We start from the raw sequence: 26,183 nt of genomic DNA, 5'->3' as shown, positions 1-26,183 counted from the left end.
GCCGCAACGAAGTGGAAGCGTGTCGCCGTCGCTGCTGCTGCCGGCGCAACTCCGGAGAAGGAGGTTGTCGCCGCTGTGGTTGTCGCATTGCACTGCATCGACCAAGAGCACCTCACATCCCCGAGAAGCACACCGCCGTCTGAGCTGCTGCCATCGCATCTTGGATGTTGCTGCTGTAGTTGTCGCATCGTGCAGAAGCTTCAAGGATTGTGGGAGAAGAGCGTCGCCGCTGGAGCTGCTGCCGTCTCATCTTGGATGTCGCCACTGTAGTCCAGGCATCGAACCGAGAGCTTCTCGCATCCCTGAGAAGCGTGCCGCATCTGGAAGATCTTCACGTCTTTATTTCTTTGTATCTGAACTTTGCCGCATTTCCCATCACTACGACATTGCTTGTCGTGGAAGCGCAACGCAACATAAGGTACATTGACGCAGAGTGTCAATTCTAAGAACTGAACTGAACCAAGCTTAAAACTACCATCTTAAAGTAATCATAGTGTGTATTTTTATCGTTTACGGTCTTGTGGTAACTCTATATAATGTCTACTTATTTTTTATATAAAACCTGTGTGGTGTCCATTTGTAGTGTTGTCACTGGGTTACTGTTTGTGGTCACAACTGCTTAACTTACAACGCCTCTGAAATAGTCCCACTCTTTTCAATGTTTGGTATTTCACTAGCTATCCTGATCAGACCATTTGGCTTCAGTTTGACTTCATACGATGACAACACGCAAATAGTGGTGGCTTTGCGGCCTGGTCAGACATTAGGAATTGAAGACAGGTTCCATGACTGCATGGCAGCAATTGGAAAATGGATGTCAAAGAATTGTCTAAAATTGAACTCTGAGAAGACCGAGGTCATCCTGTTCGGTAATGACCTTAACTTCTGGACCCCTAGATGGTGGCCTAATGATATGGGATCACCTTCCATGAAAGTAAAGTGAAGAACCTGGGAGTCATTATCGACGAGAAACTCAATTTTGGGGACCAAATCAATGCTGTGGCTTCCTCCATCCAGTTTTTTAATCAACATGATTAAGAAAATACTGCCCTTTCTGCCTATATCCTGTCAGCGAACAGTAGTCACAGCCCTCGTTCTATCCAGACTTGACTACTGCAATAGCCTGTATTTAAATATTCAGGAACGCTTTGCAAACAAACTGCTGATGCTACAGAACGCAGCTGCAAGGCTGATTACAGGCACACCCAAATTTGCATTTATTTCTAAGGAATTGAAGAAACTTCACTGGCTGCCAGTCAAGCATCGAGTATGTTTTAAAACTCTGAGCACGTGTTTAAGGCACTACACGGGATCGGACCTGATTTTCTAAAACAGAAAATACAATGGTATACACCGGGCAGAACCCTGCGCTCTGGAGGAGCCAAGCTGGTGACTGTGCCATCCATTAAAAAATCCACATGGGGAGGGAAAAGCTTCCTTTTATGTGCAGCTAAAGCCTGGAACAAGCTTCTCCCCTTTTTGAGAAATGCCACGGACCTACTCACCCTTTCGGAGAGGCCTTACAACTTGGCTTTTCACTCACTAATCACAGATAGCTTAGCCTGGATCTCAGAGAATTAGTGGTTTAGCGCCAGGACAACTTCGGGTAATTATCGCGCTTTATAAATAATGATAACATAACACTGACCTTCAGCCGGCGTGTCCTCCACAGGGCGTCACCAGCGGCTCCATCCGCACAGTTTTACTCGGCCGCACAGACAGGCCACAGCATCTACCCGCACCCCCAGGGTTGCATAGGAGTCAGTCATGACCTCACGCAGTCGGGGTTTCCGGGCTCTCCCCCTCCGGGCCTCCGCCGCCTCTCCACCGCTAACTGTGGAACAGGCTCCGAGGGCAATAAACGCACCGCCGTCCACAGGACCCGGCAAGCAACCGGCACCGAGTCACGGCGCCACTCTCAGCAAGGCAGCCGTTCGGTCGTGGTCCCCGTCCTGCAGTGTTTTCAGAGGTAAGAACAGGATTTTGCAGCCTCGGTCTGGAGCTCGTCTAGAAGACGACCGCCATGCTTGGCTGCTAAGCACGCCCCCTACTGACTGGTACTGTATATGTTTGAGTAACGTTGTCACGCTGTGCTGAGTAGTTCTGTATACTTTGGAGTAGCTCTGTAACTCTGTGCCATCTAGTGCAGTGTACTGACTAGTACAATATACCTTGGAGTATCTATGTCACTCTGTACTATCTAATGCAGTTTTACTGACTGGTACAGTATTCCTTGGAGTAACTCTTTCACTCTGCACCTCTAATGCAGTGTACGGACTAGTACTGTATACACTGGAGTAGCCTTCTCACTCTGTACCATATAATGCAAAGTACTTAAGTTTAAGTTTAAGTTTAAAATATTTGTTAAGCGCAACGTACACCTGAGCGGTTTCTTGGCGCTGAAGTAGCAGGCAGCCAACTGGGCAAGAGCAGTAGCTAAGGCGTCGACTGGAAAGGCAAGCAGGGCTTACGATAGAAAGGCCTGAGAAAATAAAAAGGTCTTCAGAGCTTTGCGGAAACTAGAATACTGGGTAAGGGACCTAAGATGAAAAGGGAGAGAGTTCCAAAACAAGGGGGCAAGAGTGGAAAATTTCGAGCCACCCTGTTTTTTTTTCCAGTAGCGAGGGACTGATAAAAGAAGATGTGCCGAGGAGCGGAGGTCTCTGCCAGGGACATAGGCCTTGATGGCAGAGGATATAAAGAGGGGGGCCAGGCCAGTCCTGGCCTGAAACGCCATGCAGCCTAGTTTGAACAGGGCGCGTTCCCGCACAGGGAGCCAGTGGAGGGTTTTCAAGAGGGGGGAGGTATGATGGAATTTGGGAAGACCGAAGGCAAGGCGAGCAGCCTGGTTCTGCACTAGTTGCAGTTTACGCAGGCTGTACTGAGGGATGCCATTGAACAAGATGTTCCCGTAGTCCAGGCGAGACAGGACCAGTGCGGACATGATTAGTTTAAGTGCAGAGAAAGAAAAAAAACGTGAAATAGAGCGGATAGTGCGGAGAGTGAGAAAGCAAGAAGAAACCACCGAACCAATCTGGGAGTGCATAGTGAGTTTATCATTCAGCTTGATGCCAAGGGTCTTAACAGAGGGAACAGGGGTAGGAGGAGAACCAAAGGAGGGGGGCCAAAAGAGAGAATTCCAGGGACTGGAGCAACCACCCGTCACCACAAGTTCCGTTTTATCGGGATTGAGTTTAAGGTGGTTGAAATTCATCCAGTCCCTGATGAAAGATAGAATAGATTGGAAATTAGAGATAGAGTCAGAGGTAGAAGACAGATTGAAGATGAGCTGGAGGTCGTCGGCATAATTATATACCGTGACCTCCAGCTGCTGTAAGGCAAAGATAAGAGGGGCGATGTAGAGATTAAATAGTAAAGGAGAGAGAGAAGAGCCCTGAGGAACACCGCACTGGACCTGGCAGGGGGTAGCAGAAAACTCCCCAAGGTGAACCGCCTGGGTCCGGTCCCTCAAAAAGGATGAGAGCCAGATGAGGGCTGAGCCTCTTATGCCCGCCGCCTTGACACGGGTAAGCAAGATGGAGTGATCCACCGTGTCAAAAGCGGCGGACAAGTCAAGGAGGACCAGCGCCTGAGATCTGCCCATGTCCAAGCCCTCTCTGAGGGTGTCTAATACTGACACCACCACTGACTCTGTCGAGTGCTTGGGCCGAAACCCAGCCTGGCACGGAGCCAGTCTCCCATTCTCCTCGGCAAAGGAGCTGAGCGCAGATGTAACATGTCGCTCAAGCACCTTCGCCAGAAACGGGAGAAGGGAGATGGGGCGATAGTTGGCCATCACAGAAGGGTCAGCTCCTGGCTTTTTCAAAATAGGGACGATGGAAGCGGCTTTTAGCGATGGAGTGACAACCCCTCGAGCCAGTGAGTCATTAAGAAAACCCAGAGGAGGCATAGGGCAGACAGTATAAATCTGCCGTAAGATGTGTGCCGGGCATATATCAGCAGGGGAACCGGATTTAATTTTGGGGAGAAGGGACAGAAAAAGTTCTTCAGGGAGGGGGGGAAAGGAATTGAAATAGGCTAGGGCGGGGGGAGGCAGGGGGTCAACAAAAGAAGAGGACGGGAGGGGGATGTTGGATTTGATTGTCGAAATTTTTTCGACAAAGTAGAGATTCAGCGAATCACAGAGTTTCTGTGAGGGAGGGGGTTTAAGTGAGGTCCGATCGGAGAAAGCCAGATCGTGAGTGATGGCAAAGATCTCCTTGGGTTGGTTCTCGGCCGCCAGAATTTTGGCCGAGAAGTAAGTTTTCTTGGCCTCAGTGATGTTTTGCTTATAGGTCCCAAGAAGGTGGATATAGCGAGTCCTGGAGTCGGGAGAGTAGTCCAGTCTCCATTTACGTTCTGCCCTGCGAACCGTGAGCTTCAGTTCTTTCAGCTCGTTGTTGAACCACCGATTGGCGTCTTTGGGGCGTCTGATCGAGGTACGTCGTAGAGGAGCCAAGCAGTCGCTTCCTTCCTTGAGCCATGAGTCAATGGCTTCGGCTTGGGCTACAGAGTCCAATCCCGATATAGGGGGAGAGGAGGCCAGAAGCGAGGCAGAGAGGTCAGCCAGATTGACCTTGCCCCAGTTACGGGCCCAGGAGTTTTTGGTGTGGATAGGGGTATTAGTCAGACAGCGGCTGAGGGAAAACGAAATTAAAAAGTGATCAGACCATGTGCAGGGGACAACAGACAGTGCAGACAGGGAGCAGTTTAGAGACAAGACCTGATCTAGAGTGTGGCCATGAGTGTGGGTAGGGGTGTGAACAAAGGAGGTGAAATTAAGAGAAAGAAGAGTTTCTGAAAAGTCCTTTGACGAGGCACATTCCTTGGGGTCCAAGGGCCAATAATTAAAGTCCCCGAGGACTAGAGCCGAGGCATAATTGACAGCCAGGGTGCCAAGTAGATCTTGGAAGGCCGGGAGGAAAGAAGGGGTTGGTTGGGGAGGACGATAGACAAGCACAATGGCTAAGTGAGGGGAAAGGTAGGTAGAGCGAGCCACCAAGTAGTCAATTCCTACCAGGGGAGGTGAGGGGACGACTTGGAACTGGAGATCAGAACGAGCAATGAGAGCAACACCTCCACCTGTTTTCCCGGCCGGACGGTCGGCACGGATAGCGTAGTAAGACGAGGGGAGGGCAGCCAATAGGGATGGAAGGGAGGCTTCCGAAAACCACGTTTCTGTCAGCAACAGGAGATCGGGTTTATCAGTGTCTAAAAGGATAAAAAGCTCCTGGTGGTGTTTAATAGCGGACCTAGTATTAAGTAAGGTGATAGATAGAGGGGGAGAATAGGAATCAGCAGTGGTAGATGAGACAAAGGCCGGCGGCGACGTGAGCGGAGGGGGGCAGCCAGATGGGCAGGCATGACAGGGAGAGTAGCAGCCCAAAAGGGTAATCCTATGAGTAGTACGAGGATCAAGGGGCCAATGGCCTTGGAGTAGAATCAAGTCAGCGGAAGAGTATTGGATAAGAGGACCAGGGGTGGTGGCCCCCAGCCCCGGTCTGCCGCGGACGGGCGCAGACGGGCTTAACTCCGGCGCGCCTACGTCGCGCCCGCTGCGCTCGTCCGCTGCGCTGACGCATGAGGGACGTCTATATAGGCTATAACGCGATGGTGGGAGGAGTCAGGAGGGCGGGATAGGGAAGGAAATTTAAAAACAAGATTGCCGTTCGCCGCTCGTAGTCAGCGGGACGGTGAAAGCATAGACTGAGGGGCTGCTAGCAATCAGCAGAGCAGGTTAGGCCAATAATTAAAAACAAAAAGTGCTTTCCCAGCGCCCAGCGCGAAGCCCTCTGCCACAGGGCTTTAGACGACGCGCGAGGGGGAGTGGGCGGAGCCTAAATAGGCTATGACGCGATGGTGGGAGGAGTCAGGAGGGCGGGATAGGGAAGGAAATTTAAAAACAAGATTGCCGTTCGCCGCTCGTAGTCAGCGGGACGGTGAAAGCATAGACTGAGGGGCTGCTAGCAATCAGCAGAGCAGGTTAGGCCAATAATTAAAAACAAAAAGTGCTTTCCCAGCGCGAAGCCCTCTGCCCTCTGCCACAGGGCTTTAGACGACGCGCGAGGGGGAGTGGGCGGAGCCTAAATAGGCTATGACGCGATGGTGGGAGGAGTCAGGAGGGCGGGATAGGGAAGGAAATTTAAAAACAAGATTGCCGTTTGCCGCTCGTAGTCAGCGGAACGGTGAAAGCATAGACTGAGGGGCTGCTAGCAATCAGCAGAGCAGGTTAGGCCAATAATTAAAAACAAAAAGTGCTTTCCCAGCGCTGAGCGCGAAGCCCTCTGCCCTAGGGCTTTAGACGACGCGCGAGGGGGAGTGGGCGGAGCCTAAATAGGCTATGACTCGATGGTGGGAGGAGTCAGGAGGGCGGGATAGGGAAGGAAATTTAAAAACAAGATTGCCGCTCGTAGTCAGCGGGACGGTGAAAGCATAGACTGAGGGGCTGCTAGCAATCAGCAGAGCAGGTTAGGCCAATAATTAAAAACAAAAAGTGCTTTCCCAGCGCTCAGCGCGAAGCCCTCTGCCACAGGGCTTTAGACGACGCGCGAGGGGGAGTGGGCGGAGCCTAAATAGGCTATGACGCGATGGTGGGAGGAGTCAGGAGGGCGGGATAGGGAAGGAAATTTAAAAACAAGATTGCCGTTCGCCGCTCGTAGTCAGCGGGACGGTGAAAGCATAGACTGAGGGGCTGCTAGCAATCAGCAGAGCAGGTTAGGCCAATAATTAAAAACAAAAAGTGCTTTCCCAGCGCTCAGCGCGAAGCCCTCTGCCACAGGGCATTAGACGACGCGCGAGGGGGAGTGGGCGGAGCCTAAATAGGCTATGACGCGATGGTGGGAGGAGTCAGGAGGGCGGGATAGGGAAGGAAATTTAAAAACAAGATTGCCGTTCGCCGCTCGTAGTCAGCGGGAGGAGTAATGTATACCTTGCAGTAGCTTTGTCACTCTGTGCTATCAAATGCAGTGTACTGATTAGTACTTCATACCTTATAGTAGCTCTCTTGCTCTATACCGTCTAATATAGAGTACTGACTAGTACAGTATGCCTTGGAACTATCTAATGCATTGGGACTGACTAGTACTGTATACCTTCTAGTACCGCTCTATTAGCTCTGGTACTCTGTACCATGTAATATACAGTACTGACTAGTGCAGTATGTCTTGGAGTGGCTCTGTAACATTCAATACAGTGTACTAACTAGTACAGTACACCTTCTGGTAGATCTTTTGATCTGTACTACCTAATGCAGTGCACAAACTAGTACACTTTACCTTCTTTAAGCTCTCTTACTCTGTATTATCCAAGACACTGTACTGGCTAGTACTGTACATCTTCTAGTAGCGCTCTTACTCTGCGCCATCTAATGCAGTGTACTGACTAGTACAGTACACCTTCTGGTAGATCTTTTGATCTGTACTACCTAATGCAGTGCACAAACTAGTACACTTTACCTTCTTTAAGCTCTCTTACTCTGTATTATCCAAGACACTGTACTGGCTAGTACTGTACATCTTCTAGTAGCGCTCTTACTCTGTGCCATCTAATGCAGTGTACTGACTAGTACAGCACACTAGTAGTAGCTCTGTTGCTCTGTATCTTTTAATGCAGTGTACTGACTAGTCCAGTGTACCTTAGAGGGTCTCTGTTAATCTGTAACATCTAATACAGTGTTATGACTAGTACAATACCCTTTCTTGTAGCTGTCTTGCTGTGTACCATGTAATGCAGTGTGCTGACTAGTACACTATACAATCAATCAGTCAGAGGTTTGTAAAACACACTACTCACCTGTTAGGGTCTCAAGGGGCTGGCGGGTGGGTATGAGCAGCTCCGTTAGGGTCATTCAAAGAGCCAGGTCTTGAGGTCCTTCCTGAATTGGTGTTGTGTCGCGCTCCGGCGGAGGTGAAGGGGGAGTTCGTTTCAGGTCTTGGCTGCGAGGTAGGAGAATGATCATCCTCCTGCTCTGGTCCTGTAGAAGCGTGGGATGGTGGCCAGGGCGAGATTGGCTCAACGGAGGTTTCTCTTGGGGGCGTGGAAGGAGAAACGGTTGTTGAGATATTGTGGTCCGATGTTGTAGAGGGCCTTGTACACGTGTGTGAGCAGCTTGAAAGTTATCCTTCTTTCTGCGGGGAACCAGTGTAGATCATGGAGGCGTTGGGTGATGTGGTTGTGCCTGGGGATGTTAAGGATTAGCCTGGCTGCGGCTTTCTGGATGGTCTGGAGCTTGCGTTGCCATAGTCTAGTCTGCAGGTGATGAGGGCTTGTGCAACCGTTTTTCTTGATTCGGAGGGGATCCGTTTGAATGTTTTGCAGAGTATGCGGAGGATGTTGAAACAGGCTGAGGAGACGGCGTTGATCTGACGAATTATTGTGAGTGATGAATCCAGTATGATGCCGAGGTTACGTGCATGGTCTATGGGGTGGGTGGGTTTCCAATGGCAGGGGGCCACCAGGTGTCCTCCCAATTTCAGGGGGTGGAGCAGAGCATGAGAACTTCTGATTTCTCTGAGTTGAGTTTCAGGCAACTGTTCTTCATCCAGGTTGCGACCGCTTTCATCCCATCTTGGAAGTGTTGCCTGGTGATGTTGGGTTCTTTGGTGAGGGAGAGGATGAGCTGGGTGTCATCGGCCTAGGAGCCCGTGTTGAGCCCGTGGTTTCTGACAATGGTAGCGAGGTGGGACAATGTAGATGTTGAGGAAGGTGGGAGGGTGCGGATGTTATCAGTGGCAGTGAGGAGGGTGGTCTTGGTGCTGTGGTTGCTGCGGAAACCCTATTGGGAAGTGTCGAGGACATTGTTGTGTTGCAGTGATTCTGCTCCTACACACAGCTGTGCACAGAGACTTAGGACCTTACTGAATTAGGGTGTGCCAAAACTCACCTTCGTACCCAATATCCCCTACCAGACTAGCATCAGTGACTCATTGGTTCCTCGTCCTATAGCAAAAACACCAATGATCAGTCAACCCAGAACATGCAACTTAGGTTACCTCAGGTAATGTGGAAAACAAGAACACTCTTTCGGTATACTCTCATACCAGTCCAAAACAGGGAGTCAAGGAGACACGAGCAAGTTTGAAATGTTTATTTCAAACACCGTGATCTCAAGCGCAGCACCTTAGCAAATACAAGCAGACATATTAGAAACAAGATTGTCAGCATAGTTACTATTCCATAAAATACAAAGGGAGAAAGCATGTTGCAATGCTAAATGGAAACAGGTTGAATATATACCTATATTTCACCCTCCCTTGCTAGTAGGTTATTTTATAACTAATAGAAGGGCCCATAGGCTTACATAGGTGGCCCCATACCTCTGGTATTTAGCAGAAGTGGATCACATAGAGTTTTGCACAAGCTCTCAGCATACAAATGTTCTCCAAGTGTGTGTAATCATACTTCCGCATTGCATTATTAAACGCGCCAATATCAGAGGTGGCCACAGCTGCATATGTGTTATGGCTAGAACGTGCGCTGATCAGTTAGAACAACAGCCACAGTGTCAAAGATAACCTTGACGGTCTCGGCATACACTGTACAGACTAAACTAACGAAGCAGCTTAGAAATGCAGCAAAACAAGTTATTCTCATATGAAGCAAAATACTCCGTGTTCTCTAAACAATAGCGCAACTGCGTGTCGTGTGCAAAGCAGAGCAGGAAAGTAAAAATGGCGTTTAAACTTCTAATAAACCCATGCTAACTTAACACTGTGTAAATGTACGGGTCATCCCCACTACACCCTCCCTTGATCGAAGCACGGATAAGAAGGGGGCAAATTTGGAACGCAGAGGTCAAGTTCGAGAGTCAGAATCAAGATCAAAATTTGCCATAACGGAAACGTGAGCCAGCTCCGAATTCAAAAACTATTTCAATTTAGTCAACAATTGTGGGTATAGAAAAGCCAATAGCCAGAAAAAAATAAAGAAGTGACAAAAAATAAAATCCGATGTCATTTCTCAGGAAACTAATAAGGTTACCACAAAGTACCCCATTGAATCCCCTGTTTTATGATATGGGTATATCACCAATAGCCCTAATCGCATCTTTGCGCCCTATATTATATTGGCGGCGTATTTGGACTACACCTGAACTGGAAACATACACCAGTGGGCTGCTGGACGTGATAAATAGCGACGGTTCCCGGAAAGTTAAATGGCTGGGACACATGCAAAATCTTTTGATTGAGCTAGGACTAGGCGAACTGTGGAAGGACCCATTGCACGCCAGGTTCCCACCGAAGAAGACGCTAAAGACTTTGTATTGGAACTTGGTGGCTACAAAGATTTTTAGTACTACTCCTTCACAGTCTCTTACAGGTCTATTCTTAGAAATCAAAGATTGTCCCAAGCTCGAGGACTTCTGGGATGTCATTACGAAACCTCTTGACCGAAAGCTCTACTTTCAGTTAAGAGTGGGAAGTCTCCCTATAAGGGCTTTCTCAAACAGATGGTCCTGTGGGGGCAAGGTGGCTTGTCCAGCTTGCACAGATGTTACTGAAACGGTTGGCCATCTTTTGTTCGAGTGCCCATTGTATGCAGCGCCGAGACGGAAGTGGCTAAAACCGATGTGTAGGTCATTGGGAACAAGGAAAGGAATGTTTGCAGTTAGACTTATCCGGACCAGTCCTAATATGTCTGTGTATATAGCCGTGGCAAAATTCTTAGGATGGGCATGGTCGATTAGAGCCCGACTTTTGAATGAATAACACATTACATAAAGTCGCAGGCTAAGTACCCCTGTTGAGAGTAATATTTTGTACATTTGTACAGTTTTTGTAATGATTTTACTTATTTATTCATGATATTTATAGTTTGATTTTATAATGGTTTTATATTGGTTTTAATACTAAAGGTTTACACATGTACTTTTATTATTGAACTTGCTTTTATGACAATTGTCGAATAAAGCTGACTTGACTTGACTTGACTTGGAAAATCCGATGTCCATCACAAGACGTCGATGGCAGAAAAACGAAACGCATCTCACTCCAACAGTGTATATGCACAGTAAGTTGCAACAGCCTCCAATAGGAAGTCATTGTTCTCATCCGAAAACATTTCAGCCATCCAATTCAATAATGGGAATGAACATACATGTTCTTCAATAACCGGTGCCTCTATCACCATCAGAGGAAAACTCGGGTCTTCTTCTATGAAACTGCGAGCCAAGAAGTCATGCGCAGCTGCAAAAAATATTCCAACGTCCCAGGACTCCATGCATCGCTGCAAAGGCCATAATCCCACTGCCAGAACAAAGCAATTCATGAGCAACTAAGGGGCTCATCAGTTGATCATAATCCGTGTTGGGAGACACCATACTGCAGAGACACAAATCCAGGGCCCAGTCGAAATCGCAGCTCAGGCAATGAAAGACAGGCTGGACGCAAGTGAAAAAGGAAAATCGAAACGATAATCCATAAGCCGCACTCAATGTAGCCAGAGGCCATAATAGCTAAGCATTCGGTTGCGCAGCAACAACAGTCGGGACATATTGTCGTGAGCCACAGGATGTGCATCCATTTTTAAATAGAAAAAGTAATAGAAGCACCCCGGCCACCACTGCAAGCATCAAGGGAAATCCACCAAATATGCTTAAAGAAAATTGAATGAAAAAATGCTGGGAACACACCAATTATAGTTTGGAAGGAAGTGAGAAGGCCACTACTAACAATTTTTAAAAAGTGAGCCAGGCCCGTGGTCGCGGAAGTATTAAAGATAGTGTGAATTAACTCCCTGAAATGTAAGGGCAAATCCGTATTTAATAAAGCATGGACTTCTGTGCGGGTGTTGGCCACATGAAGGACAAATGTTTCATGAACAGATGTGAGGGCAGCCTCTTTCTGCGACAATAGAGTTCTTATTCGACTCATCTTGTTGAACTCTATCATAGGCTCAGACTGTGTACTTTCACATACTCATAATGGTCATTATACGGGTGGTGATTGTAAGGAAAGTTCCTATTCAATCCATAAAAAAGGAAATAGAAACCAGAAAGTTCCCTAGACAGAGTGAGTTTGACTTGCCACCAGTCTATTTCAAAGGCATACGTCTGCCAAAGTTCCCAGCTGAAGCAGTCCCGGTATACACCATCTCACAGATCCTACCAGGGCAGGCAGTGTAACTTGACTCACTCTATTACAGCATAGAGCGATATAATCAATCCATCAGAAAATTACACATTTTTTAATTCCTTGGTACTCACGTGAGTCGACCTTTGTGGAGTCTCAATATAAAACAGAAAATTAGCTCAGCGTAGGTTCACACTTAAATTACCCAAGGAAATTGGAAGTAAAGGCAGCGGTGTGTGAGAGCGTGTGAGAGCAACCTTGCTCTTTTCAGGGTTGAAGGGAAAACATGCTGCCAGCACTTCCTCGCGCTCTAGAGAAAAAAGCGAACAAAATTAGGAATCAGCGCTTACGCGCGCTTACAGGTGGAGGCAACCAAAGAACTGAGAGCAGCGCGCCTCTCGCATGCAGTCAGAAAGGGCTTGAAAGAAAACAGCGTGTCATCGCGCTTGCCGGTGAAACTGAGCAAGCACAACGCGTCTTCCCGCTTGCGGTCAGAAAGGATTCAAAAAAGAAAACCATGCATCCTTGCGCCCACGGTCAGAAAGGATTCAAAAACAGGTGCAAACAGAGCTTCCTAGTGTAGTGTCCAGCAGGACACGGTCTAGTTGTTTTCTGTATGGCCTACACTAAACACCCACCCACCACTGATGTCACTGGTCAGGTGACACAGCTTAAATAAAAGTGGCCGAGCGCACGTGCTCTGGGCCAGTTGCACCATGTGGCTCACTGTGTCTGCGTCAGTAATTGCGAGCATGAGGGCCCAGGGCCCCCATCATTACATTGGCGACGAGGAGGGCGGACGCTAGCAACGCGTGCCGCCGATAAAAGAAAAACCCCGGAAAGCAGAAGGGAAGTGCCCATGTGCAGGGCACCCCCTGGGGAAGTGGCGCCGGCCGCCGAGAGGCCCGCGGGGCGTGTGCTGTGCCCCGGGCCTGAAGATCCATGACGATGTGACCGGGAGCCCACCTCGCATGCCAGCCGGAGAACTGCCCGGTGGGGAGGGGACCCCCACTGAAATAAGCGGACCGACCGGAGCCCACCCGCGTCGGCCGCCACTGACCCTCGCCAGGGAGAGTCCAGGCGGTGCCCACCCACGCTAAGGAAAAGGCCCATGGGCCGAAGGTGAGCCCAGGCGCAAGTGCGGTGAATCGTGACCGAAAGCGGAGCCCACCCGCAACGTCACAGCAGAACGGCGGCCGCCAGCTAGCGCCACCGGGGAAAAGTGTAAAGCGGAGCCCACCCGCTACAGACATTAACGTTGCTTCCCACAGCGAGAGCAGCGCCAGCGGAGCCCATCCGCGGCCTGCCTGAAGCGTCCCCTGTCGCGCAGCGAGTGACTGAGGCTGCCGCGGTGAGGGGGGGAACGGACTTGGAAGCGAGTGCGAAGACAGCCCCCGGCCGGTAGCCGGATAGAGAGAGGAGTCCCCAGCGCCTGCACATGTATCAGCACTGCGGGCGAAAGGAGCGTGTGTGATGCCGCAGCTGAATGCCGCCGTAGCTCTACCCCCACCCTGCGCACCGAGTGAACAGGCTGAAGCTGCTGCGGGTGGGAGAAGAGCGTAGAGAGGGCAGCGAGTGGCCCCCAGACAGATGCCAGCACCCCCATCCCCTACGCAGCCCGTGAACCAAAGGGCCTGCTGCAGGGACAAAGAAGAGGCAGAATGTCCGCACGCGGCCAGCGCCGCTGAAAATAAGGACAAGAGACAGTGCGGCCCGCTGCCGCAGGAACAAAAGGAAAAAAAAAAACAAGCACAAGAGAGAAACCTACCGAGAGGCGATGCTGCTATCAGGCGAGAGGGCCTCGTAAGGTGTGCGTCGTGGGCGGCAGTCGGAACCAATGCTCGCCCGCGGTCAAAGAGGCATGGTGAGAGATCCCCAGAGTAGGCAGTATCACCGTGCAGCCGACCCACAGCTGTGGCCCACTGACCAGTGAATCCATGCCACGCAACATTCACTGGGACAGACATCAGTGTGTACACCACTGGGCGTCAGCGTGAAAAGAAGGAAGCACCCACCACGAGTTGCCCCGCATTTTTCCTCTGCCCCCCAGTAGTCTCCTGCCCGGACAGAGCAACACGCAGCAACACGAAACTCAGCCAGGCTCCAGAAGGGACAAGTTTTGAGGCAACACTGCCACCCAGTGGATATGGTGCAACAGCGCACCTCAAAGGAAAAGACAGCCCCCAGTTAAGCCTGCAACAGGGCGAGTGACCACTGCATTTGTGCCCTAGCAGACCCAAGTGTGCCAGAAGACATCAGACTCCCCGCAGAGGACACCCGACAGAGAATCAGAACAAACAAGCCTACGACAAGCCAAGTGAGGGTGCAGGAACACAAGACAGGCGGGCAGTAGCATATTGGATAGAGGGAAAGAGCACCCGTGAGCAGGAACGACCTAATTGGCAGAGACAAGCAAAGGAAAGGACTCCAGTGTACAAGCAAGCCTGCAGCAACCAGGCGCGCAAGAGACGGCGCAGGAACGCGCCAGAAATGCAGAAACACGCCACGAGGCGCAAGGACGCGCCAGGAGTGCAAGAACTCCACACCCGCATGACAGGACAGCGCAGCACTGCGCCAGGAGCGCCAGAAGTCAGGAGCGCCCAGTGACGCTGCCCAGTGACACACCAACACCACAGAACAGCACTGCACAGGAACGCGCAAGGAGTGAAGGAACTGCACACCTCAGGACCGAACAGCACTGCGCAGGAATGCGCACGGAGTGAAGGAACTCCACTCCACCACGACTGAGTGACGCAGGGATCGCGTCCTCGGAGACCTGTCAGTAGGTCACAGCGAAGATGACTTGCCAGAAAGTCACCGCCAGACGCGGACCAGTCGGATGGTCGCCCGAAAAGAAAGGAAGAAGCTGACCAGGCAGATTGCCGCCCGAAAAGGAAAGAAGACGCGGACCAGTCAGATGGTCGCCCGAAAGGAAAGGAAGAAGATGACCAGTCAGATGGTCGCCCGAAAAGAAAGGAAGAAGCTGACCAGGCAGATGGTCGCCCGAAATGGAAAGAAGACGCGGACCAGTCAGTTGGTCGCCCGAAAGGAAAGGAAGACGCTGACCAGGCAGATGGTCGCCCGGAAAGAAAAGGAGAAGATGACCAGTCAGATGGTCGCCCGGAAAGAATAGGAGAAGATGACCAGTCAGATGGTCGCCCGGAAGGAAAAGGAGAAGATGACCAGTCAGATGGTCGCCCGGAAAGAAAAGGAGAAGATGACCTGCCAGAAGGTCACGACTGCGATGACATGCCAGAAGGTCAAAGCTAAAGTAACTGAATAGTCTGACATGAAGACCGACGTGAAGTTCAAGAAGAGGTCCATGGACGGGACCCAGAAGAGGTCTGATAACACCGACCCGAAGTAAAGGAGGAGCGGCAGGAAGAAAGGTGCGATGCCTGGTTTTGGTCATCGGAAGAAGAGAAGGCGTGTCCTAAGGGTAGGACGCAACCAGGGAGAAACGTGTGGAGTGCACGCCACACGGAGATGGCCTGGGTAGTTAAGACAAGAAAAGGGACCGACCATGTCGTGAAAGGAATGGAGGAGAAGAAGGGTAGTGAGTGCCACAGTGCCACTAGAAGATCACAAGAAGAGAAGAGGTGTGACCAGTCGACTCACACACCCATCAGAAGAAGATGGTGACATGCACCAGAACACCGGAGTGCAGCGGAGAACAAGGCATGGCATGAACACTGGCGGCACCAGTCAAAGATATCCACCTACGAGCCATCCATCCAGGTGGCGATCGCAGAAGAGGGCAAGTTTGGACTGTTGACAACAATCTACTTTTGGGGTTGAGAGGAAGATTGGATGGCGAGAGTGCTCACACATCCGGCTGAGGAACTGACCACTCCACACCAACCCGTGGCAGCCCAAGAAGCAAAGGCCTCAAGGGTCTCTGGTGGCAGCAAGTCCCGCAAGAGAGACAGATCCACAACGGTGCATCTGCAAGACCCACTGAGAGGAAAGCTTCGCGTGCAAGAAAAGAGTCAACAGCGTAACCTTCAGGTGGAACTAGGACACAACGGTGAAGATCGTGGAGCGCCCCGCTCACTGCCCGAAGGCTATGGTGGAGCAACATGACGGAAAACACCAGTCCAGTGGAAACCTGGCAAAGAGGTCCTCCCGGACATCTTGTGAGAGAGGAATACCGGCGAGAGGGGCATCCTAGTGAGAGGGATGTATGCACCTACTCCTTTCATCTGCCCAGAAATACTTTGAAGCCTGCCCCGAGACATCACCACGGACCAGGACTGAAGAGGAGAACCGAGAAGACAAACAATACTCAGATCACGTCACCCTTCTATCTAGCTACCAACTGTCACCAGTGGTGTGAAGCAAAGACAAGGCAAATAACAACGTCCAGGCGGCGCAGACAGAAGATAGGACCCGCCGAACAACGGCGAACCATGCCACAATGACTCATTGTCCTGGTTGCAGTAACTACACTATCTGCGGCCTGCAATCCGTCAAAGAGACTCGTTTCAAATCATCGAGTCCAGTGTTATATTTTCTGTATAGTTTCTTTCCCACAGGTTGAACCTTGTCGTGGGGTTTGCGAACTGTACTTTTTCTCCCACAGGTTGGACTTTCCTTTGTTTTCATTTTTCCCCAAGTTTGGGAGGGATGTAGTGTCCAGCAGGACACGGTCTAGTTGTTTTCTGTATGCCCTACACTAAACACCCACCCACCACTGATGTCACTGGTCAGGTGACACAGCTTAAATAAAAGTGGCCGAGCGCACGTGCTCTGGGCCAGTTGCACCATGTAGCTCACTGTGTCTGCGTCAGTGATTGCGAGCATGAGGGCCCAGGGCCCCCATCATTACACCTAGCGCTATAGAAAAGAGGTTCCACAAGCAGATCCAGGGTACTGCAAGCTTGGAGAGGAGAGACCGAGATTCTAACACGAAACAAAGAGGCGTGGTCCAAACAGGAAGTAAAGCCAAGCACTAGGGGCCGGCCTCTCACAGCTAATAAGCTGTGTCGGCCAGCTGACAGGACCCCTGTGCAGTTTGTGAAAGCACACCAGCCACCTACCTCTCTGATGCATCATGGGAGGGGTAGTCTCTGACCTATGACAAAGACAAGGTACCAGAAGCCTGGTTGTTAACTGTGCTCTTTCATTAGACCACCAGGGATGAGGTGCAGGCAGGAGCCTGTGGGGGTACGGCACCGTTACTCCAAATCTTTTTTTCCGCAGACTTTCAGTCCGCATACCATTACTCCGCGAGGTCATTGACCTTGCATACCATCACTCCGCATTTTTTCACAACGCAGCTGCATTTACCACGCATGCCTTTACAACGAATTACGTTGCAAAGGCATGTATGGTAAATGCACATGCGTTGTGAAAAAATAATAGACTTCAAGAAGATGGAACCCGGAGGAGTGTGGAACCACGACGACAAGAGAGGTAAGGGGGTTTGGGTTAATTTTTTAGGGGTGGGGGACGTGCCGGGGTAGTGATTGTGTAGTGTAGTGTAGTGTAGTGTTAGTGTAGTGTAGAGTTGTGGTGGTTGTGTAGTTTAGGGTCGTGCTGGGGGTAGTGTTATAGTGTTTGTGTAGTGTAGGGTCATGCAGGGGTAGTGTTTTAGGGTTTAGGGTAGTGTTGTAGTGTTTGTGTAGTGTAGGGTCATGCAGGGGTAGTGTTTTAGGGTTTAGGGAAGAGTTGTATTGTTTGTATAGTGTAGGGTCGTGCTGGGGGTAGTGTTATAGGGTTTAGGGTAGTGTTGTAGTGTTTGTGTAGTGTAGGGTCATGCAGGGGGTAGTGTTATAGGGTTTAGGGTAGTGTTGTAGTGTTTGTGTAGTGTAGGGTCGTGCTGGGGGTAGTGTTATAGGGTTTAGGGTAGTGTTTTAGTGTCTGTGTAGTGTAGGGTCGTGCTGGGGGTAGTGTTATAGGGTTTAGGGTAGTGTTTTAGTGTCTGTGTAGTGTAGGGTCGTGCTGGGGGTAGTGTTATAGGGTTTAGGGTAGTGTTTTAGTGTCTGTGTAGTGTAGGGTCGTGCTGGGGGTAGTGTTATAGTGTTTAGGGTAGTGTTTTAGTGTCTGTGTAGTGTAGGGTCGTGCTGGGGGTAGTGTTATAGGGTTTAGGGTAGTGTTTTAGTGTCTGTGTAGTGTAGGGTCGTGCTGGGGGTAGTGGTATAGGGTTTAGGGTAGTGTTGTAGTGTTTGTGTAGTGTAGGGCCATGCAGGGGTAGTATTTTAGGGTTTAGGGAAGTGTTGTAGTGTTTGTATAGTGTAGGGCCATGCTGGGGGTAGTGTTTTAGGGTTTAGGGTAGTGTTGTAGTGTTTGTGTAGTATAGTGTCCTGCGGGGGGTAGTGTTTTAGGGTTTAGGGTAGTGGTGTAGTGTTTGTGTAGTGTAGGGTCATGCAGGGGGTAGTGTTTTAGGGTTTAGGGTAGTGTTGTAGTGTTTGTGTAGTGTAGGGTCATGCAGGGGGTAGTGGTTTAGGGTAGTGTTGTAGTGTTTGTGTAGTGTAGGGTCGTGCTTGGGGTAGTGTTATAGGGTTTAGGGTAGTGTTGTAGTGTTTGTGTAGTGTAGTGTCATGCTGGGGGTAGTGTTTTAGGGTTTAGGGTAGTGTTGTAGTGTTTGTGTAGTGTAGGGTCATGCTGGGGGTAGTGTTTTAGGGTTTAGGGTAGTGTTGTAGTGTTTGTGTAGTATAGTGTCCTGCGGGGGGTAGTGTTTTAGGGTTTAGGGTAGTGGTGTAGTGTTTGTGTAGTGTAGGGTCATGCAGGGGGTAGTGTTTTAGGGTTTAGGGTAGTGTTGTAGTGTTTGTGTAGTGTAGGGTCATTCAGGGGGTAGTGGTTTAGGGTAGTGTTGTAGTGTTTGTGTAGTGTAGGGTCATGCTGGGGGTAGTGTTTTAGGGTTTAGGGTAGTGCTGTAGTGTTTGTGTAGTGTAGGGTCATGCAGGGGTAGTGTTTTAGGTTTTAGGGTTGTGTTTGTGTAGTGTAGGGTAGTGTTTGTGTAGTGTAGGTTAGTGTTTTTGCAGGGTACTCACTTACCTTTAAAACTTTTAAAATGAGTATACCTTTAACATGCATGCCTTTGCGTTGTAAAGGCATGCGTGGTAAAGGCATATTCGTTGTAAAAGTTTGCGTTGTGTTAATTTTCGGATTGATAGTATTTGCGGAATCATTTTTGCAGAGTGATGGTATGTGGGATATTTGTATGCGGAAAAACGTCACATATTCGCCTGTGGGTGGACAAGAGCCTCGAACACCTGCCTTGCACGGAGCTCGGTCTCAAGGGCAGTCCCTCAATGGTGGAGCTGCGCGGGGTGAGAGCAGTGGTACTGACCAGGAAGGACAGTGGCCTTGTTCTGTCACTCTACCATCTAATGCCATGTACTGACTAGTACTGTACACCTTCTATTAGCTCTCTCACTCTGTACCATCTAATGCAATGTACTGACTAGTACTGTACACCTATTGGCTCTCTCACTCTGTACCATCAAATGCAATCTACTGACTGCACTTATACCTTCTTGTAGCTCTTCTACTCTTCACCATCCAATGCAGTGTACTGAGTAGTACTGTATACCATGGTATTGCTCTGTTACTCTGTGGCATTTAACGCGGTGTACTGACTAGTTCAGTGTACCTTCTAGTACCTCTGTCACTCTGTGACATCTAATGCAGTGCATGTGTAATGTAGACCTTCTAGTACCTCTGTCACTCTGTACCATCTAATGCAGTGCATGTGTAATGTAAACCTTCTAGTACCTCTGTCACTCCGTACCATCTAATGCAGTGCATGTGTAATGTATACCTTCTAGTACCTCTGTCACTCCGTACCATCTAATGCAGTGCATGTGTAATGTATACCTTCTAGTACCTCTGTCACTCTGTACCATCTAATGCAGTGCATGTGTAATGTATACCTTCTAGTACCTCTGTCACTCTGTACCATCTAATGCAGTGCATGTTTAATGTATACCTTCTAGTACCTCTGTCACTCTGTACCATCTAATGCAGTGCATGTGTAATGTATACCTTCTAGTACCTCTGTCACTCTGTACCATCTAATGCAGTGCATGTGTAATGTATACCTTCTAGTACCTCTGTCACTCTGTACCATCTAATGCAGTGCATGTGTAATGTATACCTTCTAGTACCTCTGTCACTCTGTACCATCTAATGCAGTGCATGTGTAATGTATACCTTCTAGTACCTCTGTCACTCCGTACCATCTAATGCAGTGCATGTGTAATGTATACCTTCTAGTACCTCTGTCACTCCGTACCATCTAATGCAGTGCATGTGTAATGTATACCTTCTAGTACCTCTGTCACTCCGTACCATCTAATGCAGTGCATGTGTAATGTATACCTTCTAGTACCTCTGTCACTCCGTACCATCTAATGCAGTGCATGTGTAATGTATACTTTCTAGTACCTCTGTCACTCTGTACCATCTAATGCAGTGCATGTGTAATGTATACCTTCTAGTACCTCTGTCACTCCGTACCATCTTGTACTGACTTGTACATTAGATTTCAGTACCTCTGTTACTCTGTGCCATCTTGTGCAGTGTACTGACTAGTACTGTATACCATGGTATTGCTCTGTTACTCTGTGGCATTTAACGCGGTGTACTGACTAGGTCAGTGTACCTTCTAGTACCTCTGTCACTCTGTACCATCTAATGCAGTGAATGTGTAATGTAGACCTTCTAGTACCTCTGTCACTCTGTACCATCTAATGCAGTGAATGTGTAATGTATACCTTGCAGTACCTCTGTCACTCTGTGACATCTAATGCAGTGCATGTGTAATGTAGACCTTCTAGTACCTCTGTCACTCTGTACCATCTAATGCAGTGCATGTGTAATGTATACCTTGCAGTACCTCTGTCACTCTGTGACATCTAATGCAGTGCATGTGTAATGTAGACCTTCTAGTACCTCTGTCACTCTGTAACATCTAATGCAGTGCATGTGTAATGTATACCTTCTAGTACCTCTGTCACTCCGTACCATCTAATGCAGTGCATGTGTAATGTATACCTTCTAGTACCTCTGTCACTCCGTACCATCTAATGCAGTGCATGTGTAATGTATACCTTCTAGTACCTCTGTCACTCCGTACCATCTAATGCAGTGCATGTGTAATGTATACCTTCTAGTACCTCTGTCACTCCGTACCATCTAATGCAGTGCATGTGTAATGTATACCTTCTAGTACCTCTGTCACTCCGTACCATCTAATGCAGTGCATGTGTAATGTATACTTTCTAGTACCTCTGTCACTCTGTACCATCTAATGCAGTGCATGTGTAATGTATACCTTCTAGTACCTCTGTCACTCCGTACCATCTTGTACTGACTTGTACATTAGATTTCAGTACCTCTGTTACTCTGTGCCATCTTGTGCAGTGTACTGACTAGTACTGTATACCATGGTATTGCTCTGTTACTCTGTGGCATTTAACGCGGTGTACTGACTAGGTCAGTGTACCTTCTAGTACCTCTGTCACTCTGTACCATCTAATGCAGTGAATGTGTAATGTATACCTTGCAGTACCTCTGTCACTCTGTGACATCTAATGCAGTGCATGTGTAATGTAGACCTTCTAGTACCTCTGTCACTCTGTACCATCTAATGCAGTGCATGTGTAATGTATACCTTGCAGTACCTCTGTCACTCTGTGACATCTAATGCAGTGCATGTGTAATGTAGACCTTCTAGTACCTCTGTCACTCTGTAACATCTAATGCAGTGTATGTGTAATGTATACCTTCTAGTACCTCTGTCACTCCGTACCATCTAATGCAGTGCATGTGTAATGTATACCTTCTAGTACCTCTGTCACTCCGTACCATCTAATGCAGTGCATGTGTAATGTATACCTTCTAGTACCTCTGTCACTCCGTACCATCTAATGCAGTGCATGTGTAATGTATACCTTCTAGTACCTCTGTCACTCCGTACCATCTAATGCAGTGCATGTGTAATGTATACCTTCTAGTACCTCTGTCACTCCGTACCATCTAATGCAGTGCATGTGTAATGTATACTTTCTAGTACCTCTGTCACTCTGTACCATCTAATGCAGTGCATGTGTAATGTATACCTTCTAGTACCTCTGTCACTCCGTACCATCTTGTACTGACTTGTACATTAGATTTCAGTACCTCTGTTACTCTGTGCCATCTTGTGCAGTGTACTGACTAGTACTGTATACCATGGTATTGCTCTGTTACTCTGTGGCATTTAACGCGGTGTACTGACTAGGTCAGTGTACCTTCTAGTACCTCTGTCACTCTGTACCATCTAATGCAGTGCATGTGTAATGTATACCTTCTAGTACCTCTGTCACTCCGTACCATCTTGTACTGACTTGTACATTAGATTTCAGTACCTCTGTTACTCTGTGCCATCTTGTGCAGTGTACTGACTATTACTGTATACCTTGTAATAGCTCTCTTACTCTGTACCACAGTGCACTAACAAGTACTGTATACCTTCCAGTAGCTCTCTCACTCCATGCAATTTAATACTGTGTACTGACTAGTACTGTATGCCTTGGAGTAGCTCTATCAGTCTTTGCCATATAATGCAGTGTGTGCAGTGCACTGATTCTTACAGTACACCTTTAGGTAGATCTGTGACTCTGTACTATCTCATACAGTGTAGTACAGTATATCTTCTAGCATCTCTGTCACTCTGTACCATCTTATGCAATGTACTGACTGGTACTGTATACCTTATATTAGCTCTGGTACTCTGTACCATTTAATATACAGTACTGACTAGTATAGTATGCCCTGGCTCTGTTTGTCTGTTACATTGAATACAATGTGCTGACTAGTTGAGTACACCTTCTGGTAGATCTTTTGCTCTGTACTATCTAATGCACTGTACGGAATAGTACAATATATATTCTATTAGCTATCTTACTCTGTAATATTCAATGCAGTGTACTGACTAGTACTGTATACCTTTTAGTTGCTCTGCCACTCTGTGCCATCAAGTCCAGTGTACTGACTAGTACAGTGCCCTATCTGTTGCAGTGTTCAGTGTAGTACAGTGTGCGCAGTGTCTGTGTCTAGTATGGTGCGTGGTGCACTGCAGTGTGTGGTAGAATGTTTTGTCTATATAGTGTAGTGTAGTATGCCTCAAGTGTGGTAGTGTGGTGTAGTGTAGTATGCCTCATGAGGGATAGTGCAGTATGCCTTATGTGTGGCAGTGTGGTGTAGTATGTGCTGCGTGGTGCAGTGTAGTGTGTAGTAGAATGTCCTCTGTAGTGCAGTGTGCTGTTCGGTGTAGTGTGTGCTCTAGATTAATGCGCGCTTTAGTGTAGTGAGCAGTCTTGTGTGGTGCGTTTTAGTGTAGTGAGCAGTCTAGTACTGTGCATTTTAGTGTGGTGATCAGTCTAGTTCCGCACGCTTTAGTGTAGTGCTGTGTGTTTTAGTGTAGTGAGCGATCTAGTGCTGTGCGTTTCAGTGTAGTGAGCAGTCTAGTGCCGCGCTCTCTTGCGCCGCGTGCTCCTTCCAGGTCTGGTCTACTTTAATCATATGATCATTAATCATATTAATCAACAGAAGCAGTAATTACAGCCTTTCTTTGTGTCATTAAATCTCTAATTGTGAATCTCCTCTCTGCAGTGATGGTGACTCTGGATCCTGACACGGCTCATCCTGGGCTCCTCCTGTCTGAGGGGGGGAGACGAGTGGGAGAGAGGGACACAGTTCAGACCCTGCCGGACACCCCTAAGAGATTCACCTACTGGTCCTGTGTGCTGGGGAGCGAGGGGTTCACCTCCGGCAGACATTACTGGGAGGTTGAGCTGCTGCATGAGGGGTGGGGCTGGCGTGTGGGGGTCGCAGCAGAGTCTGTGGACAGGAAGGAAGACTTCCCATGGTGCCCTGAGTGGGGAGTCTGGGCTGTGCAGGGGTGGAGGGGGCAGTACGAGGCTCTCACCTCCCGTGAGACCCCTCTGTCCGATTGTGAGAAGCCCCTGAAGCTGGGGGTGTATCTGGACTACGAGGCGGGGCGGGTGTCCCTGTACAATGCTGACTCCATGGAGCTTCTCTTCTCCTTCCCGCAGGCCCCCTTCACAGAGAGGCTCTTTCCGTTCTTCTGTCCCTGCAGAGAAGCGGAGCTGAGGCTGGTGTGAGAGCTGCAGGGAGCTTCAGACCCTCATCCTTCCCTGTGCAGTGATAATGTGACCAGGAGCACAAGCAGAGATGCTTTTAAATAATAAAACGTCCCTTTGGGGATAAGTCCCTGGGGGGGAGAGGTGGGGTGGCAGCGGCGGAGTAACTCCAGTGACAGAAAATGAAGGTTTCTTTCATGTAGATTTATTAATGTATAGATGTCAGTCGACCCCATGTGCAGAGCCACCCTCCCTCACATGAAACTGACTGCTACATACTCTTTTCCTTGTACAATTTTAAAACAAGGGCAGGAAATGTTTGCTGTGTGAATCATGCACCAGACGTCATGTAACATATGATAAAGTCTCTGTAAAATTAAAAAATGTGTATTTCTTTCTCACGCGGAGCTTTGACATTAATATGCACATTATAGCGCTGTGCTGAGAAGTGATTGTTTTTAAACATGACCCTAGAAACCGTTCCTTCCCCGCCCAACAACAGGGATATTATTAATGACCTCAGACGCAAGACAGTTGCCACTTGAACCCTGTATGCAACCCAGATTCAGGGCGGCTTTAGGACAGTGCGACCAGTGCAGCCGCACCTGCGCTATTCTGGGAGCAGTGATGTGTGCAGAAATAACTTTGGGTTTTAAAAGCACCTGCTGCTTCCTTGTGTGTCCAGCAGGTTTCAGGCAACAATAAAAATGTCAAGATAACACAGGTGATTAATGTTTCTGCTGGAGAGAGATCACAGTTTTGACTCAAAGTAGCACAGAGGGTTAATATGCCTGCTGCAAAGAACGTGTACATGCAGATCACAGAACAGTAATCCTCATTGGTTTGTGTAACATTTCCTATAGACTGATTTACACATATAAGATTCATTGCCTCTGTTAATGTGTGTTTGGTGTAAAGTGCTCTGACGCCCTAGGGTTGGCATGAGTAGCGCTATAAAAGAAAATACATGCATGTGAGGGAGGAGCTGTGTAGAGATGAGTGCCACTGTTGGAAGGTGGGTTTGAGGGAATATTTGGAAATGGCTGTCATGGGCAGAGGGGCGCGTAAAAATATTGTCACACCTGGCGCCTCTAACTCTAAAGCCGGCTCTGCCCAGAATCCTTTAGATCCATTAATTCAAACTCAATAGTTTTTTTGTAGCGCTGCTATTCTAAACTCACGGTTTTGAAGGTGCTTTAATATGGGATAGGGAAGAAAATGGACCATCGGTGAAGTCAAATATTTGTCTATGATCACAAAATGTGGTTACGCGGCGAAGCCGCAATTAATCCAGGTGTTCTAGTTTCCTTTCTGACAAATTACCTACTAAATGGGTATCTATTTGTCTCTCCTTTTGGACAAGGTGAGCATGACGAGGCCAGTTGAGATATATCACAATACAGAACTATTTTTAAATATTGCAGTTCCTTAACTGCAAAGATTCCATCACATTTACGGACCCACCATGAATAACTTGTTTTCTTGTGCAACATCTGCCCTGCTGCACAAGCCACTATTGTAGCTTATGAAATGTGTATTGTGCAAAGATAGGCAGACTCTGTGAACAATTTGCAATAAGGTTATATTCCAGCAGCACAAATACAACACAATAGCCTCCTGCAGGGCTTTCATGACTCCACAAACATTTCCAGGCCCTGCAAACATATTAGGTAGAATTAACTTGTCTGCAACATTTTTTCCAGATGTTATTGTGTATTTACAGGCCATCCTGTATTAAAAGTAGAATATATTTTTGTCATGAAACTTTAAGAAGAGCAGCTACATGTGTTACCCTCGGAAGCAAACCTGCCTTTCAAGCCGACGCCAGTGCATGCTGGGACTGACATAAAAAGGTAGTTAATAGAAGCAACAAACCACATGTCCTAAAATGAAAATTTATATTGACACAAAACATCAGGGGTTGGGTGGTGGGTCACTTGGAGTGAGGTTTTGACACCAGGTCAAGCCAAGCAGAATGATCTTGCTACGAGTTTTAAATGCTACTGCCTGGGAGAGCAGGAAT

The 26,183-nt window shown here is 48.4% G+C and overlaps 1 protein-coding gene across 1 annotated transcript in view; it reads left to right on the top strand.

Annotated features, from left to right (window-relative positions):
* The window catches only part of LOC147663285 (E3 ubiquitin-protein ligase TRIM39-like), a 268,617-nt gene extending 244,085 nt beyond the window's left edge, over positions 1-24,532 (top strand). The window contains exon 6 of the mRNA XM_086950558.1: positions 23,670-24,532. Coding sequence (XP_086806684.1) covers positions 23,670-24,181 — 512 coding nt within the window. The 3' untranslated portion in view covers positions 24,182-24,532. The remainder of the gene's footprint in view (positions 1-23,669) is intronic.
* The last annotated feature ends 1,651 nt before the right edge of the window (positions 24,533-26,183 follow it).

This window comes from Lissotriton vulgaris, unplaced genomic scaffold, assembly GCF_964263255.1.
Source record: "Lissotriton vulgaris unplaced genomic scaffold, aLisVul1.2 SCAFFOLD_481, whole genome shotgun sequence".
Lineage (NCBI taxonomy): Eukaryota > Metazoa > Chordata > Amphibia > Caudata > Salamandridae > Lissotriton > Lissotriton vulgaris.
Note: the sequence above shows the minus strand (reverse complement) of the source record. Positions and strands in the feature narration are given on the sequence as shown.